Source organism: Sphaerodactylus townsendi, linkage group LG12 (genome assembly GCF_021028975.2).
Source record: "Sphaerodactylus townsendi isolate TG3544 linkage group LG12, MPM_Stown_v2.3, whole genome shotgun sequence".
In the NCBI taxonomy this organism is placed as follows: domain Eukaryota; kingdom Metazoa; phylum Chordata; class Lepidosauria; order Squamata; family Sphaerodactylidae; genus Sphaerodactylus; species Sphaerodactylus townsendi.
Window position 1 is genome coordinate 32,532,468 of NC_059436.1, and position 14,084 is coordinate 32,546,551.

The 14,084-nt window shown below is 47.5% G+C and overlaps 1 protein-coding gene across 1 annotated transcript in view; it reads left to right on the forward strand.

Moving 5' to 3' along the window:
* LHX2 (LIM homeobox 2) overlaps positions 1 to 14,084 on the forward strand; it is a 32,430-nt gene that overhangs the window by 5,021 nt on the left and 13,325 nt on the right. Inside the window, 1 exon segment of the mRNA XM_048513364.1 lies at positions 9,312 to 9,517. Within this exon segment, the coding sequence (XP_048369321.1) occupies positions 9,312 to 9,517 (206 nt within the window).

Below are 14,084 nucleotides of genomic sequence, written 5' to 3' on the forward strand. Positions count from 1 at the left end.
CTCCCTCCACCTTCGACAACCCCCCCTCACGTCCAGAGCGCCTGGCTGGAGCCACAGATGGAGGCTGGGGGTGGTGTGGTGGGGATCAGCCTCCAAGAGATGTGGAGCTCCCCACGGATATGCCTCCCCAAATCCCTACTCCTTTCATTTGTTGTAGGAGAACTAGGGAGAGTAAGTATGAGCTACACCCCCTCTTCCAATGGGATCTGTTATGTACACCCCCCCTAAGGAATCTCCAGGAAGGGTGGGAGTGGGCTGTAGTAAGCCCCCTTCCAAGAGAACCCAGCCCCCCTTCCTCCCCCAGCGGCCTGAGGCGTCTCTTCTTGACTGGCCTCTGGAGAGTCGACTGGAGGAGAAAGTTGGGGGGGGGGGAGAGAGAGCTCAGCTTGTCCTATTCAAAGCCCCCCCCCCTTCCTGTGCATGCGGAGGGAGACAGGAAGGAAGCGGGTTCCCAAATGAGGGTGAAGCTCTGTGTGTCTGTGTAGTTCCCCCCTTCTTTTTCTGGGCTCCTGCCCAGCGGGTGTGCTTGGGAAAGGCCCCCAGGGGCTGTCTGTTTGGAAGCAGGCGCCCCTCCCTCTCTTCCCTGCGCCTGACTTCCTGGGCAGTGTTGGGGAAGAGAGGGCTCTCCCCCCTCCAGCTCCAGAAGCCTCCTTGAGGCAGGAGGTGCCTGGCCAGCCCCAGCCCCTGAGTCCTGCATGGCAAGTTGCCGGGAAAGAATCCTGTCTTGGCCACTGGCCTGGAATCCAGACCTCTCCCTGGGTGAGAAGGGGGTGGGGAGATGCCCGGGGAAATGTGCAAACCCTGCGTGCGTTTATGGAGGAGGTGACAGGAGGGTGATGTGGCCCCTCGGGGCAAAAATCCCCCCCTCTCATCTTTCAGTTTCAATCCAGCGATCATAGGAGGCCTCTTCATAGGACCTGCAGGCTGCCAGCCGCTAGGGCCCCTTAAGTGACCCAGACCTCTGGCATGCCCTCCTGTCCTTTTGACAGCCCTGTCCCACCCCCACCCCCTCTCTGCAGGGATTCTCGAGTGTGGACACCCTGGGCTGAGGGTTCTCTGGGGACAAGGCAGGAACTGGCTGTGCGTGCTGTGGGTTTGGCAGCGCCTTTGTTTGACTGGCTGAAAAGCACACTGAGTGGGTCTGCCGGGTCAGAGGGGAGGGCCGTCTCATCCAATATTCCTGGTGTCAAGTCATTGGCTTGTGGGGAGGCCAGGAAGGGGGACAGGAAGGGTGCGTTCCCACAGGTATCCTGCCTCCGGACCGCAGAGGTTCCTCTTCTTCCGCCTTGAATTTGTCAGGCCTTGGACTGGATCCATCCTTGCCACATCTGGCAGCAACGAACTCTGTAAAGCTTTACTTCCATGGAGATGTGTGGAGCCTTCGCTGCAGGCGTTGGCCTCATGGGGGCGCTGCCTCAAGGTGGCAGAGCATGACCACCACCCCTCGGGACCGTAAGCGTGGGTGCTTTCCACACAAGGGTAGAAATCCTCAGGGAGGAGGGCTGGGCATGACCTTTTCCAAGAGAGCCAACATGGCAAACCCTCACAGAAGTATTTTTTCTGTGGGCTGCAAAATGGCACCTCAGCTGGCCACAAATTTTGGCCCACTGGCATCAAGCGGGGAGCCACCCTGAACGAAGGGAAGGCCCAAGGCGTGTGCGTTTGTAAGTTTATACGTTTTCTTTCATTGTTTTCCTTATTCTTATCTGCATTTCAAATATCGTTCCGCTTGTTTGCTGTCTTGTGGTCTCTGTGTTGGGCGAAAAGGCAGCTTTCAGATGTTTTAAAATTACAAACAAACAACTCTGTTGCTTAGCATCCGAACGGAATAGTTGTGTGAGCCCTGGTGAGGGGGTGTTTGGCGGGCTGTGTAGGAGGCAAACCCTTCAAGCCTCCCAAGCTAAATTCTGCAACTCAGTTTTTCCAAACAAATCCAGATGCTCTTGCAGGAGCGTTTCATTTGGGATTCCCAGAATCGTTCCAAATCTCTGGCAGGAGAATGTAAAGATGGTTCAAGGCTACATGCTTTGGGCTACACGCTCCTTTGGTACCTCAGGGCTAGGAAAGGTGGGTCCTATCAGTCTCTTAAATGGGTGTGAATACTCTGGCCTTCAAGCAGCAACTCCTCCTATGACTTTCCCTAGTTCTTCCCTTAAATGCTGGGGAAACAGATTCCCAGATCTCTTAGGGGATGGAATGTCCTGGGATAGAATCTTCCCACTCCACCCCACCTCCACATGTGATGGGTTCTCCACAAGTCCTACTCCCTTAACCGCATGACTCTGCTCAGTGTTCACTTCTAATACATCAGACATTTATTATGGATGTGCGTGTGGGGAAGAGCAGGGGTTAAAGGAATGCAGAACAGGTGGAGTTTGGAGCAATTCACAGAAGAAACCTCTGGATTACCCTGGGTTACTGAGTCTATATCATAGAGGGTGTACTTGTGTGACGCTAACTTGTGTGAGAGAGGACGTTCTTCCTTTTGAGGTCTGCAGTGTCCACCTAGCATCCAAGAGAAAGCTGGTTCCTCAAGTTGTTGGCTTTTAAAGCCCAGGCCTGCTGGTCTCTCTGTGGCTGGCAGTAGGACAGTAGCAAATCCAGTCTCCCAAACTGGCTCAGACTGGCTTCCTTGCTTGTTTGGGCAAGCTCTCATTTGGACCCATTCACAGGGCATGAGGTTAGACAAAGGCCTCATTCATTCGGTTCCTGTGCATGCGGAGGGAGATAGGAAGGAAGCGGGTTTACTCCAGCCGCTGTGGATCTAATGGTGAATTCTTAGCATCTTTATTTTGGGAGGAAGGGGGCACTGGAGGGACTGTGAGTCATGCTTCTCTATGGCAGGGGATGTGGATCGTCCAAGTACGTGGTGAACAATGAACCTGTGGCCGGTTTGACTAATCAACCTCTCACCCAAACCATGGGTCACCTGGCTATTGCAGAATTTTAACCATGGGTGATGATGCCATGATGTTGTCTGTGGGGGACAGGATGACAGTTTTCCCACACGCACTGTTGCAACCCTGTCATGCCCTTCTGAAAGGGGGTCATGCGAGGTCCTGATGATATGACACTGCTCTGGGGTCTTATATTCTGTCCGTGACGGCTCATGTTTTGGCCACAATTAAAGGCTGAGTGAACAATTGATTGGATGGATGTAATGAGGACGAGCCATTCCTAATCTACACAGGCCTGATTAAAGGACTTAAAACAAAACTCTCTTTTTCAACACCCCTGGGGAGAGGACCACCCTTCTCTTCTCCCCATCTTCTGCTAGGGTGCCCTTTAATAGCTTTCAGCCCCAACGTGAATCAGTATGTCATTCAGCTATCCTCAGTGGCCTGTAAGGCTTCCATTCCTGACTCTATGGTTCTATGAGTCATTCTATGAGACTCTATGATTCTGTGAGTTGGAAGAGACCATAGCATTGGAAGAAACAGCAAGGGTCATCAAGTCCAATTCCCTACCATGCAGGAATTCACTCTTCAGGCCATCATTGTACAATCTTGTCAATTTCTAGGCCATTTCAGGTATCCTCATTTCACATTCCCTTGGGAAAACTCATCCTGACCTGGCTAGCCTGATCTCGTGAGATCTCAGAAGCTGAGCATGGTCAGTTATGGCTAGTACCTAGATGGGAGACAACCAAGGAATACCAGGGTTACTACTCAGAGGAAGGCAATGACAAATAACCTCTATTAGTCTCTTGCCTTGAAAACCCTACTGGGATGTCATAAGCCAGCTGTGTCTTGACAGCATAGACACAGAGAAGGTTCACTGCCCCCTGTTGGTTGACTATGTGCTTCCCCCATCAATGTTTGTGAACATTTTATGATGTCACCTCATCTCAGCCAATGGCTTCAGAAAGGCCACAGACAGGAATTTAGGCTTAATTTATTTGCAAATACTTGTGGACCAGGTTACAACTGAAAACTGTTCACAAGGCAGTGCATAACCGTTTAAAAATTCAACAGAAAGCAAATCATAGAAAACAGACCTCCCCCAACCCCTGACAACAGTACAAGAAAACTAATTGTAAGTGCTGGTAGAAGAGAGACAGAGTTACACCAGGAGTTTTCATCAAAGCCAGCTAGTTTGCTGTCTCTCCAGCATGTTTAATATCTATGGCAGATTCCGCATGGGCCAAAAACAGTGGTGTGAAAACGGTGTGAAAACAGTGTAAAAGGGTTTAAAACGGTGTAAAAGGATTTACTCCATTTTCACACCTTTTTCACACTGCTGTTTTTGGCCCATGCGGAATCAGCCTTAGTTAATGTAATCCTCAATTCCTCACAAGCATACCTTTGGCAGAAAATATCAACCAGAAAGCTGAGTTGCTAATGCCAAACCTCCCTCCAGTGAGGGCATGACAAATAAAGCGCATCCCAGGTATGAGATTCAGTGGAGGTCTGTTGCATATGGTATAGCTCCAGTATCAAAAAAACATTTGTGGTCAGGTGCTGGAAAAAGAGGGGAGGCATCAGGGTTGAATGGTAATGTCCCATTCCCCCACATTTATATTCCGCACATTTATATTACCTGTCACATTTATACCCAGCCATTCTTCCGTTATAGGATTGGAGGTGGTGTATATGGGTGAAAGGCTTCTAGAACGTCTTCCCATTCAGGCTCTAACCAACACAGGAGTTTTTTAGCTGCAGCCAACTGATTGCACAATGTATTTTCCAAATGGACTCTGGGATCCTTAACTGAAAACAGAATCAGATACATGTCCCGGGTACCAGTCTGGACACTGAAAATGTTTTTTTTTTAACCTACTGGAAATGAAGCAATGTGACCTCTCTCACAACCATTACTAAGCATTTTTTAAAAACCGGTGAGGTGCTGCTAGCTCAGGGGTCTGCAACCTGCGGCTCTCCAGATGTTCATGGACTACAATTCCCATCAGCCCCAGGTTGCAGACTCCTGTGCTAACTACTACATTTCAGGGGAGGGGGAATTTTAATCTGGAATATTGGACACCAACTATGCCATTCACTGTGATGTATTACATAATTTAAATTTTTAGCTTTTATCGCTGCCTTAAATGTTGATTGTTTTATGCTACTATTTTTATATGCTGTACACCGCCCAGAGCCCTTCGGGGATGGGGCGGTATAAAAGCCTAAATAAATAAATAAATAAATAAATAAATAAATAAATAAATAAATAAATAAATAAATCTGAGAGGGATGACATTCGACAGACAAGACTGAGATAGGTTGGCGTTGGGTTGGGTTGGCTGGCTCGGGACATTTCTCAGCCCTTAATGTAATTTATTATTTTTTAACAAAACATAACAACATAACATAAAGTAAGAAAAACAGAAAAGGGAATAAAATAAAAAACTGGAGGACAGGGGTGAGGAAACAGAAAGGCTGCTTTTAAAAGTGAAACGGCTGACATATACATTACTGATTCTCGGTTGTATCAGAGCTAGTGGGTCAAAAAAGAAGAAGACCCAGACGAGTTCACCTGTCAAATTAAAACTCTCCAGAAATTGTTGGAAAGGCTAGTACCAGACTCAGCCTGCCCTGATGCCAGCAATTGCCCAGCAATCGCTCCTTTCAGTAACATGGGGCAGAGAGTTCTCAAAGACTCGCCTGTTCAAAGTGCTGTTTTCTCTGGAAGTCCCTGAGGTTTCCCAACCCTGAATAGCTATAGCGCAAAGAGAAGTTGGGAATATGGCTTTTGGAGGCTACCAACCTAATAACTTCTAGGATGAATTATGGGATCTCATTGTTACCCTATCAATATTGTTGCCCCCAAGCAGCTTGTCGCTTTGTTGTGAGTCAGCTCTGTTGGGACAGCAGGTTCGGAGCCACATTTCTTTTAAGGAGGACAAAAGAGGCTGGTGAGAAGCATGGCCAGGCCAGACTCTGGTGCCCTGAAGCAGGCAAATGCCCGGCTGGCAGAGAAACAAGGGTAATTGCTTATGTGGGCATTGGAGAGAGATGCATGAGGGCCGGAGATACAAATAAAGGGGCAATGCAGCCAGCATTTGCTTTAGAGTAAATGCACTGCGTGACCAGAGGCTGAGAAGGGGTGACATCCAGAGGTGGGATCCAACCAGTTCTCTAGAGAAGTGGTTACTAATTTTTTCTGAGTGCTGAGAAGGGGTTACTAAAGCAACCTCCCTGCCCAATAGGAACTGGAGGTGTGTGTGCGTGGCAGCGCCACTGTTTAAATCCCACCACCATCGGAACCTGTTATTAAAATTTTTGGATCCCACCACTGGTGACATCACAGCTGTATGCAAACCCACTGGCCACACCAAATGGTTCCCTCACCTCCTGTGATGGACGGAACACTGTTCAGCCTGTGACCCTGAGACATAGGCAGGGCACTCTTTCCCTCTGCCCCTCCCCAGGGGTGCTATTTGGAAGGGGCGCAATGTTGGAGGGAGGGTGCAATGTTGGTGGGGGAGGCAATTTCAGTTCTTGCCCCCGGGTGCCATTTTCTGCAGATACACTACTGGCCAAGCCTATCAGATGAGGGGGCAGGTCTAGTTATGACCTTTGGTAAAGCCAAGCATAACACAGCTCCCAGTTTTAAAAGTGGTATGGGGAGGTAGAAGGGGGGGGCATGTCCTCTTCCCCTCTGCTCCATTCAACTCCAGGGGTGCATGTGCTGCAAAATGAGCCATCTCGGCACTTGAGCCTCCCTCACCTTCTAGCACAGGGGTAGGGAACCTGTGGCTCTCCAGATGTCCAGGAACTACAATTCCCATCAGCCCCTACCAGTATGGCCAATTGGCCATGCTGGTAGGGGCTGATGGGAATTGTAGTTCCTGAACATCTGGAGAGCCGCAGGTTCCCTACCCCTGTTCTAGCAGTAACCTAACTGGGAGAAGTGGGCACACACACTGCAGAACAAGCCATCTCTGCTGTGCAGTTGACCCTCTCCCACCTCCTTGCCACTGTCCCCTCTCTGACCACCATCCAGGGCTCCTTCCACCCTTACGCCCTAGATCCAGCCCTGTGGGACAGCAGATTAGGCACTATCGCATGCCCACAGTCCATATGTTAGAGTGAACGCACATACAAACTTCATGTATCTCTCTGCATTTGTCAGAAAGAACTAATGCACACTCGCTTTGCAAAAGACCCCAGGCACCAGTACCTGGATAAATGTTCAGCTGCGGAATGTAATATAAGAATTACTCACTGCACGTATTAAAATCAAGTGCACGCAGTTCAGAGGTTGCACGTGTGTTCACTGCAACTTTTTGAACAGGGCTTCGGAACTGAGATTTCAAGCGATGTTCCACTGTTTCAGAGGCAGGTTAAGATTCTGCTGGAGTCAAAACTTTATATTCTCATGGCAGACGGGATGTTTCAGGTGAAATGTGTTGCTCTTAAGAGCCATTGCGGAAAACAGTCTGCCAGTGGCCTTTGGGGTTTACAGCTAGGAATCGGGTACCCTTTTACTGTAACAGAGGAAGCAGCAGTGTACTACTTTCACTCACCCTGTAAGGTCAATTCCCAAGACGGGTGTGTATAAGTTTTTCTCGTCCAGAGTGTCTCTCTGCTTTTAATGACATGATAACTTTACAGTCTACCTTTTTCCAGAGAAGGTGACTGCAAGAGTGGGTAAAAGGAGAGGACTGGTTATTATTCTTTAAAGAGATTCTGAGTCTCTTTGAAGCTCCTGCTTGACTTTGGGTTTTTGCTTGTTGCCATTTCCTATGGATTTTATTTTTAATCTTAAGGGGTGGCTAGCTTCCTTGCCAGCGAACTTCCTATGAGCATCTAGCAGTTACATGCAGAGGCCAAGCTAAAACTTATCTTTTCTCTGTGTTGTGCCTCTTATCCTTATACTCCTGGGAGAAGCTGGTTATGAAATCTTCACATGAAATGCCAGTTCTTAAAGTGCTACCATGGCCTGCTACCTGTGTATATATGTGTTGGCTTTCCACAGTGTTTCTGCTATGGCTACTGAAGTCCAATAATTGGTCAGTTGTGAACAGTAGATTCATTTCTGCATTTGATTTTCTGTTGTTACAACTGGATAAATCATCTGCATTGGAAATTAGGTGCTGCTGGTACAGGTACCTAGCAGAGGCAGACTGGATCTGTGATGATGGACAATTTTTAAAGCTGGTGCAGATGTGTTTAGACAGTTGAATCAATAATGCACATTTTAACACTCCCACAGTGGATATTTATCTTGCAGGGTGCGGGGGTGGGGGTGGGAGAAACACTGGATGAACAATTACCAAGGGAGAATATAAAATAAAACTGATAGATTTCCCTTTTCCCCCCACATATAGTTTTGGTTTTCTTTTTTTAATTTGAAAAAGGAGCTTGTGGAGGCTCGAGCACCAACCGGGCCATGTTCATGATGGAATGTCCAAATGGATGAATTGGTGGGTTCCTTTGTGTGATTAGTTTTTGTTCTTCATGTTATCTATAGAAGAAACTTCCTGTGTGTCTATATACTCAGTAGATGCCTAAAAGCTTTTTAAAAAAGAAACACACACTTTCGCCGGTATGCATATTTTGCTTAGTGTGCAAATTGTAGCTTCATTTGTTTAATTACTATAAGGCTCCTTTGCCTCTTTTGTGAAAGCTTCATTAGTGAATTTGTGCCGCCATATGAGGGAGCTTAAATTTATCTAAATTGTCTGTAGTAAACATGGAAATGAAAAGAGTTCTCCACACAGTTTTCTTCAAGGGAGTTTGATTTGAATGGAATGCAAATACACAATTATTTTAAACTTCCATTTTGGTTGTTGGTTCCACTTCAGTGCCTCTGGAACCGTCCCCATCTTTTAACCCCCCACCTCGCCCCCCCTTGTCTTCAGTCAAGTGATAACTGGAATTTGCCATCAGGTGTATAAAATCTCCCTCCCCCCTGATTAAAACCAGGGTTTTTTTTAAATTAAATGGGCTCTCTTGTGTCCTGCAGTGTTTGGATTGGAATGAAAGAATGCTGAGGATGTTGAATGCTTTTTTTTTGCCATCGAGGGCTTGAGTGGACTTGGTGGTTGCTGTTTGTAAGCGCACAATGCAGTTGGGCATTAAAGTGCACTTTTAAAAACATGTTGCACGGTGGTTCTCGACTCTTCTTATTGTGCCTGGAAATGAAGGATGGAGGGAGCAGTGAAGGGTGGCGAAAGAAAGCCACCTGCCCTTGCAGAAGAAGCCAAGGTGCAGGTGAGGGTTCTTACAGGCCAGTTATTGTCGAGCCAGAAAGGAGCGAGGTTGTGGGACTGAAAGGGGCAGACAAAGCGCACCCGGCAGTGTGCGTCCGTTCGATGGCTGCTCTCACTTGGCCTGACTTGCCCTTTCCCCCCTCTTTGTCTCCAGCTTTGAGCTGCAATGAGAATGACGGGGACCACCTGGACCGAGACCAGCAATATCCCAGCAATCAGAAAACGAAGCGCATGAGGACATCTTTCAAACACCACCAGCTGCGGACAATGAAGTCTTATTTTGCTATTAACCACAACCCGGATGCCAAGGACTTGAAACAGCTCGCTCAGAAAACGGGCTTGACCAAGAGAGTTCTCCAGGTAAGAGAGGTCAAGAACTTGGCTCTTGCCCCAAGCAGAGCGGCAGCTTTCTTTCTGGAGTACCAGAAGGACAACCCTGTGGCACCAACGGCTAGGTTTGTGGGGACCAGTTTCTACTTTAGGCAGGCCAAGAAAAGACCTGGCTCTCTGCTGTGTTATCGGGAGCTACAGAAGAGGGTTAAAACTGCCATGGTGTGAGCTTTAGGAATCTTGTGTGGTTTCCTTTCAAAGTCTTCAGAATCTGCAATCGAGGCAATTTCCCCCCTGCACTGTCCTTTCTCTCAAGTACAGCAAGTTTGATCTAGCACTTCCTAAGTTCCCTGTTAAATGATGAGCAAATTACTGTTTGCATGTTTCTGAATACAAGCTCAAGAAGCTGAGGGCACAGTTTAGATAATTCCATCATTCTCAGATGCCCACAGGCTGCTGATCATCATCTAAATGTATATGGAAGGGGTTTAAGGTGTAAACAGGAGGTGCCCCTTGGTGGAATAATACTGGTATGAATGAATCTCTGGCAACGTTTACTCTCTGGGGGGTGGATGGTTGCAGATGCTTCACCCCCAGGCAGTCTGGCTGGTCGGTACTGTCTAAAACAAATGCTTTTCTATCCATGATGTTCCATAAGTTGACAGTAGTATCAAGACAATTCAAACCAAGTTAGGCCACAATAAAAGATCTGCATAAACAGCAAAGACAGAAAGCATTTCTATGGTGCTTGGTTAGGTGGATTAGGTTGTGTCTGAACAGAGGTGAATTGTCCTTTGCTTAGAGTGGTGGTACAAATTCGTAGCAGCGCGACTTACCAGCTATGTCTGCATGTCATTGGAGAATGCTGTGACTGTTTCTGCCTAGGCCAGTGATGGCAAACCTTTTCGAGACCAAGTGCCCAAATTGCAACCCAAAACCCACTTATTTATCGCAAACTACCCACATGGCAATGTAACCTGAATACTGAGGTTTTACTTTAGAAAAAATGGTTGGCTCCGAGACGCACGTTACTCGGGAGTAAGCTTGTTGAAGCAACCGTGCAACACTTCGAATGGGTGAATCACGACCCTAGGAGGGTTTACTCAGAAGCAAGCTATTAACCTATTAAGCTATTAATTGTCTAGCCCATTGCCAGCAACTGAGCTTACTCCCAGGTAAAGGATCATGCCCAGGCTAGCCTAGATGTGTGGGTGTGTGTGTGTGATTTTCTGCCCCCCCCCACATGATGAACCATGTGCACGTGTGCCCACAGAAAGGGCTCTGAGTGCCACCTTTGGCTCCCGTGCCATCGGTTCGCCACCGCTGGCCTAGGCCTTTTGGTTTGTAAAATAAAGATCCAGTGGTAGTTTTCATGAGACACAGCTCACGTTTTCTGGTATGTAGAGATCAAACTGGAAATCAAATTGAGTGTGACTTGGGAAGTTAAAATCATGAGATGGAAGCAGGGTAGGAGTAGAAATGATTGCCTTTCTTTGGACAGGGCCCACCTAATCTCATGATACCAAGGACTCAGCTTGGTGAACATCCTGCTTTCACATGGAGGTTGCATGTTGGACATGGAAGGTTCAGCATGGACTGGAATTTGTACTGGGCTATGCTGAGCAATGTTAGCAGAGGCTGATCCCAGGTCAGAACGATAGGAGGGCTTTATTTAAGCTGGAATTTTACAACAACCGGTATTGCCTACACAAAGCCACACCCCTTATCTGGAGAAGTTAACACTAAAAATAACCAACATATTTCCCCATAGTGTTGTATTCTGAAATTGTTTAGATTGTTTTGTAGACACCACCGGAACGGATACATTCAGGCTACCCTCCGCCCTAGAACAGTGATGGCGAACCTTTTCGAGACCGAGTGCCCAAACTGCAACCCAAAACCCACTTATTTATCGCAAAGTGCCAACGTGGCAATTTAACCTGAATAACCCCCTTGAGCAGGGGCCAGCCTGCTATAGCCTCCAGCAAGTCCCACATGCACCACTCTGCATCTCTCTAGCATCTCTGCTGCCTCTGCCCACCCACCCCCCCCACCCCCGGGCAGCAGCCACCTGGAGCACAGGCACCAGGCCCGCCAGCCAAGTCCTCCCTGCTCGCTGAGGTGCACACACATCAAGTCCAGCAACCCAGGTGAGCCTAGATGTGTGTGTGTGTGTGTGGGGGGGGCGATTCCCCCCCCACATGACAAACTCTGTGCGTGCATGCCCACAGAGAGGGCTCTGAGTGCCACCTCTGGCACCCGTGCCATAGGTTCGCCACCACTGCCCTAGAACTTCTTATTTTGAAAATGAAACATTCTGTAAGCCCCTGCAAAGCCAAGTTTGTCATGTGGATTTTTTCAGGCAAGCTGGCTAAGTATATAATCTGAGTTTGTAACATCCCAGATAAGCTAATTGATCAGCAGCCACTTAAGCAGGGTAACCTGCAGCATATAGTGGTGGCATGAAGCCCTCAGGCATCTGGGACAGGGATATATACTTCTGGGGCATACATTTGCAAAAGGTCACATGCAAAGGTTCTGTTACGTTTGCACACTGTCCTCATCTGGGAACGTGTGAAGCTGGCTTATACCCAGAGGCAAAGCGAGGGGAAACTCTGCCCGGGGCATCATGCCCCACCCCATCCCATTGGCGCTACGCCTCTGCTTATACCAAGTCAAAGCACTGGACCCATTTAGTCCAGAACTGTTTGTCCTGACTGGTAACAGCTCTCTGAAGTCCTGGGTAGAGATCTTTCTCATCATGTACTTCCAGATCCTTTTTGCCATGTGTGTTACCCTGGGCCTCCGGCATGCAAAGCGAGTGTGCAGCCAGTGAGCCACAGCGCCTTCCAAGCGTAGCATAAACTAGTGCCAATTGCTCATGGCTATCAAATGGCAAGACATGCAGAGACAAAAAAAACAAGATAGTCTCCTTGGACCTCGTTTCTGTTTAGAAAGTTAGTTGGATATCTTTTGATTCAAGTTTTGCTGTTGTTCAGGCTGTTGCTAATCTAGCTCTGCTTGACCAGCTATTCTTGCAGTGCTTAAAATGAGCATTTGAAGTTTCTAATTTGAATTTTGAAATGTCAGTAATATTTCAGATTTATACAAAATTTAATACCGGTGCTTGGGAGCTGAGTGCTCAGTTGTGGTCTTTTAAAGCTCCGAAAGAGGAACGGGGTGATGGCTGTGCCGAACTACTATGCTCCTTAGAGGGAAATACAGCAACACAACTTTGTCATTTGTTTGCTGGTGGCAATTGCCTTCTTATGGCTAGGAGTGGGCTTCAGCATGGGACATCTGGGACAGTCTGCCCATGGTACCATCCCCCTTTCAGAGTGGGAAAGAAGATTCTGGAGGCCCATTCTGAACTTTTCTCAGGGCAGAGACATGTGCTATTCCGCACATGCAGAATAATGCACTTTCAATCCACTTTTAATGTACTTTGCAGCTGGATTTAACTGTGCGGAATAGCAAAATCCACTTGCAAACAATTGTGAAAGTGGACTGAAAGTGCATTGTTCTGCATGTGCAGAAGGGACCTTAGACCACCCTTGCTTGTGGCTGATTTACACTTTTCATTTTGCAGGATTCTGGGAGTGTGTCAAAGAAGTGTGTGAACCTTTTATGTACAGGTTGCATCTTGGGTAGCTCTAAAAATTGGGCCATTCACTTCCTGCGTATGGATTAGTAGGGAATTAAAGGCAACCATGGTGGAAGAGGGGAGAACTATATATGCTGACCAAGCACCTTGAGGAAGAGCGGGGTAAAAATCCAAGAGACTAGCATCCATACAACAGGGTGTTGTGAGTTTTCTGGGTTGTATGGCCATGTTCCAGTAGCATATTCTCCTGACGTTTTGCCTGCATCTGTGGCTGGCATCTTCAGAGATGCAGAGATGCTATTGGAACACAGCCATACAACCTGGAAAACCCACAACATCCTAGTGATTCCGGCCGTGAAAGCCTTCGACAATACATCCATGTAAGACTTTTTTTTAACCTTCTGTTAGGCATCGTCTGCAAGAGTAATCTCTTGTCTGAAAAATAGGACTATGTAGAGAAAAGGAGGATTTGGTTGCACAAAATTTCATTTCTGCTAATAAAGGAAGGGAGTTTAGCTGGGGCTTGGGGAAGATGGCTATTTCCCAAGAAGATCATAGTTGTGATACTGTCTCATAACATGTCCATCAAGCTCAGCCTTCTATTGGTTATGGTTGCCAGCATCCGATGCCCCTAAGGATACCATGATCTTCATAGCAAACATGTTCCACTGGGAAACATACCTTGTTTGACAGCTTTGATCACCTGTGAGCTGAGTGCTGAATCTCTGGCCTGGCTGCCGTCCTTTTTGAATGACTGTCAAACAGCTTTGTGGTTGTGCTGTAGGGGTGGTGGTAGTAAAGTTTCATTTCCTTGTCTTGAGAATGTTTTTGCATCTGTGCAGAAGATGAGGTGATTCTGCCTGGGGTCATGGACGGGCTGATCAGGTAATTACATGACATGAGGGAGGAAATATGACTCCCATAAGGGAGTGTGAAAATGCATAAACTGTAGATAATACAGACTTCAATAAACACCCAACAGTAAGATTTTTT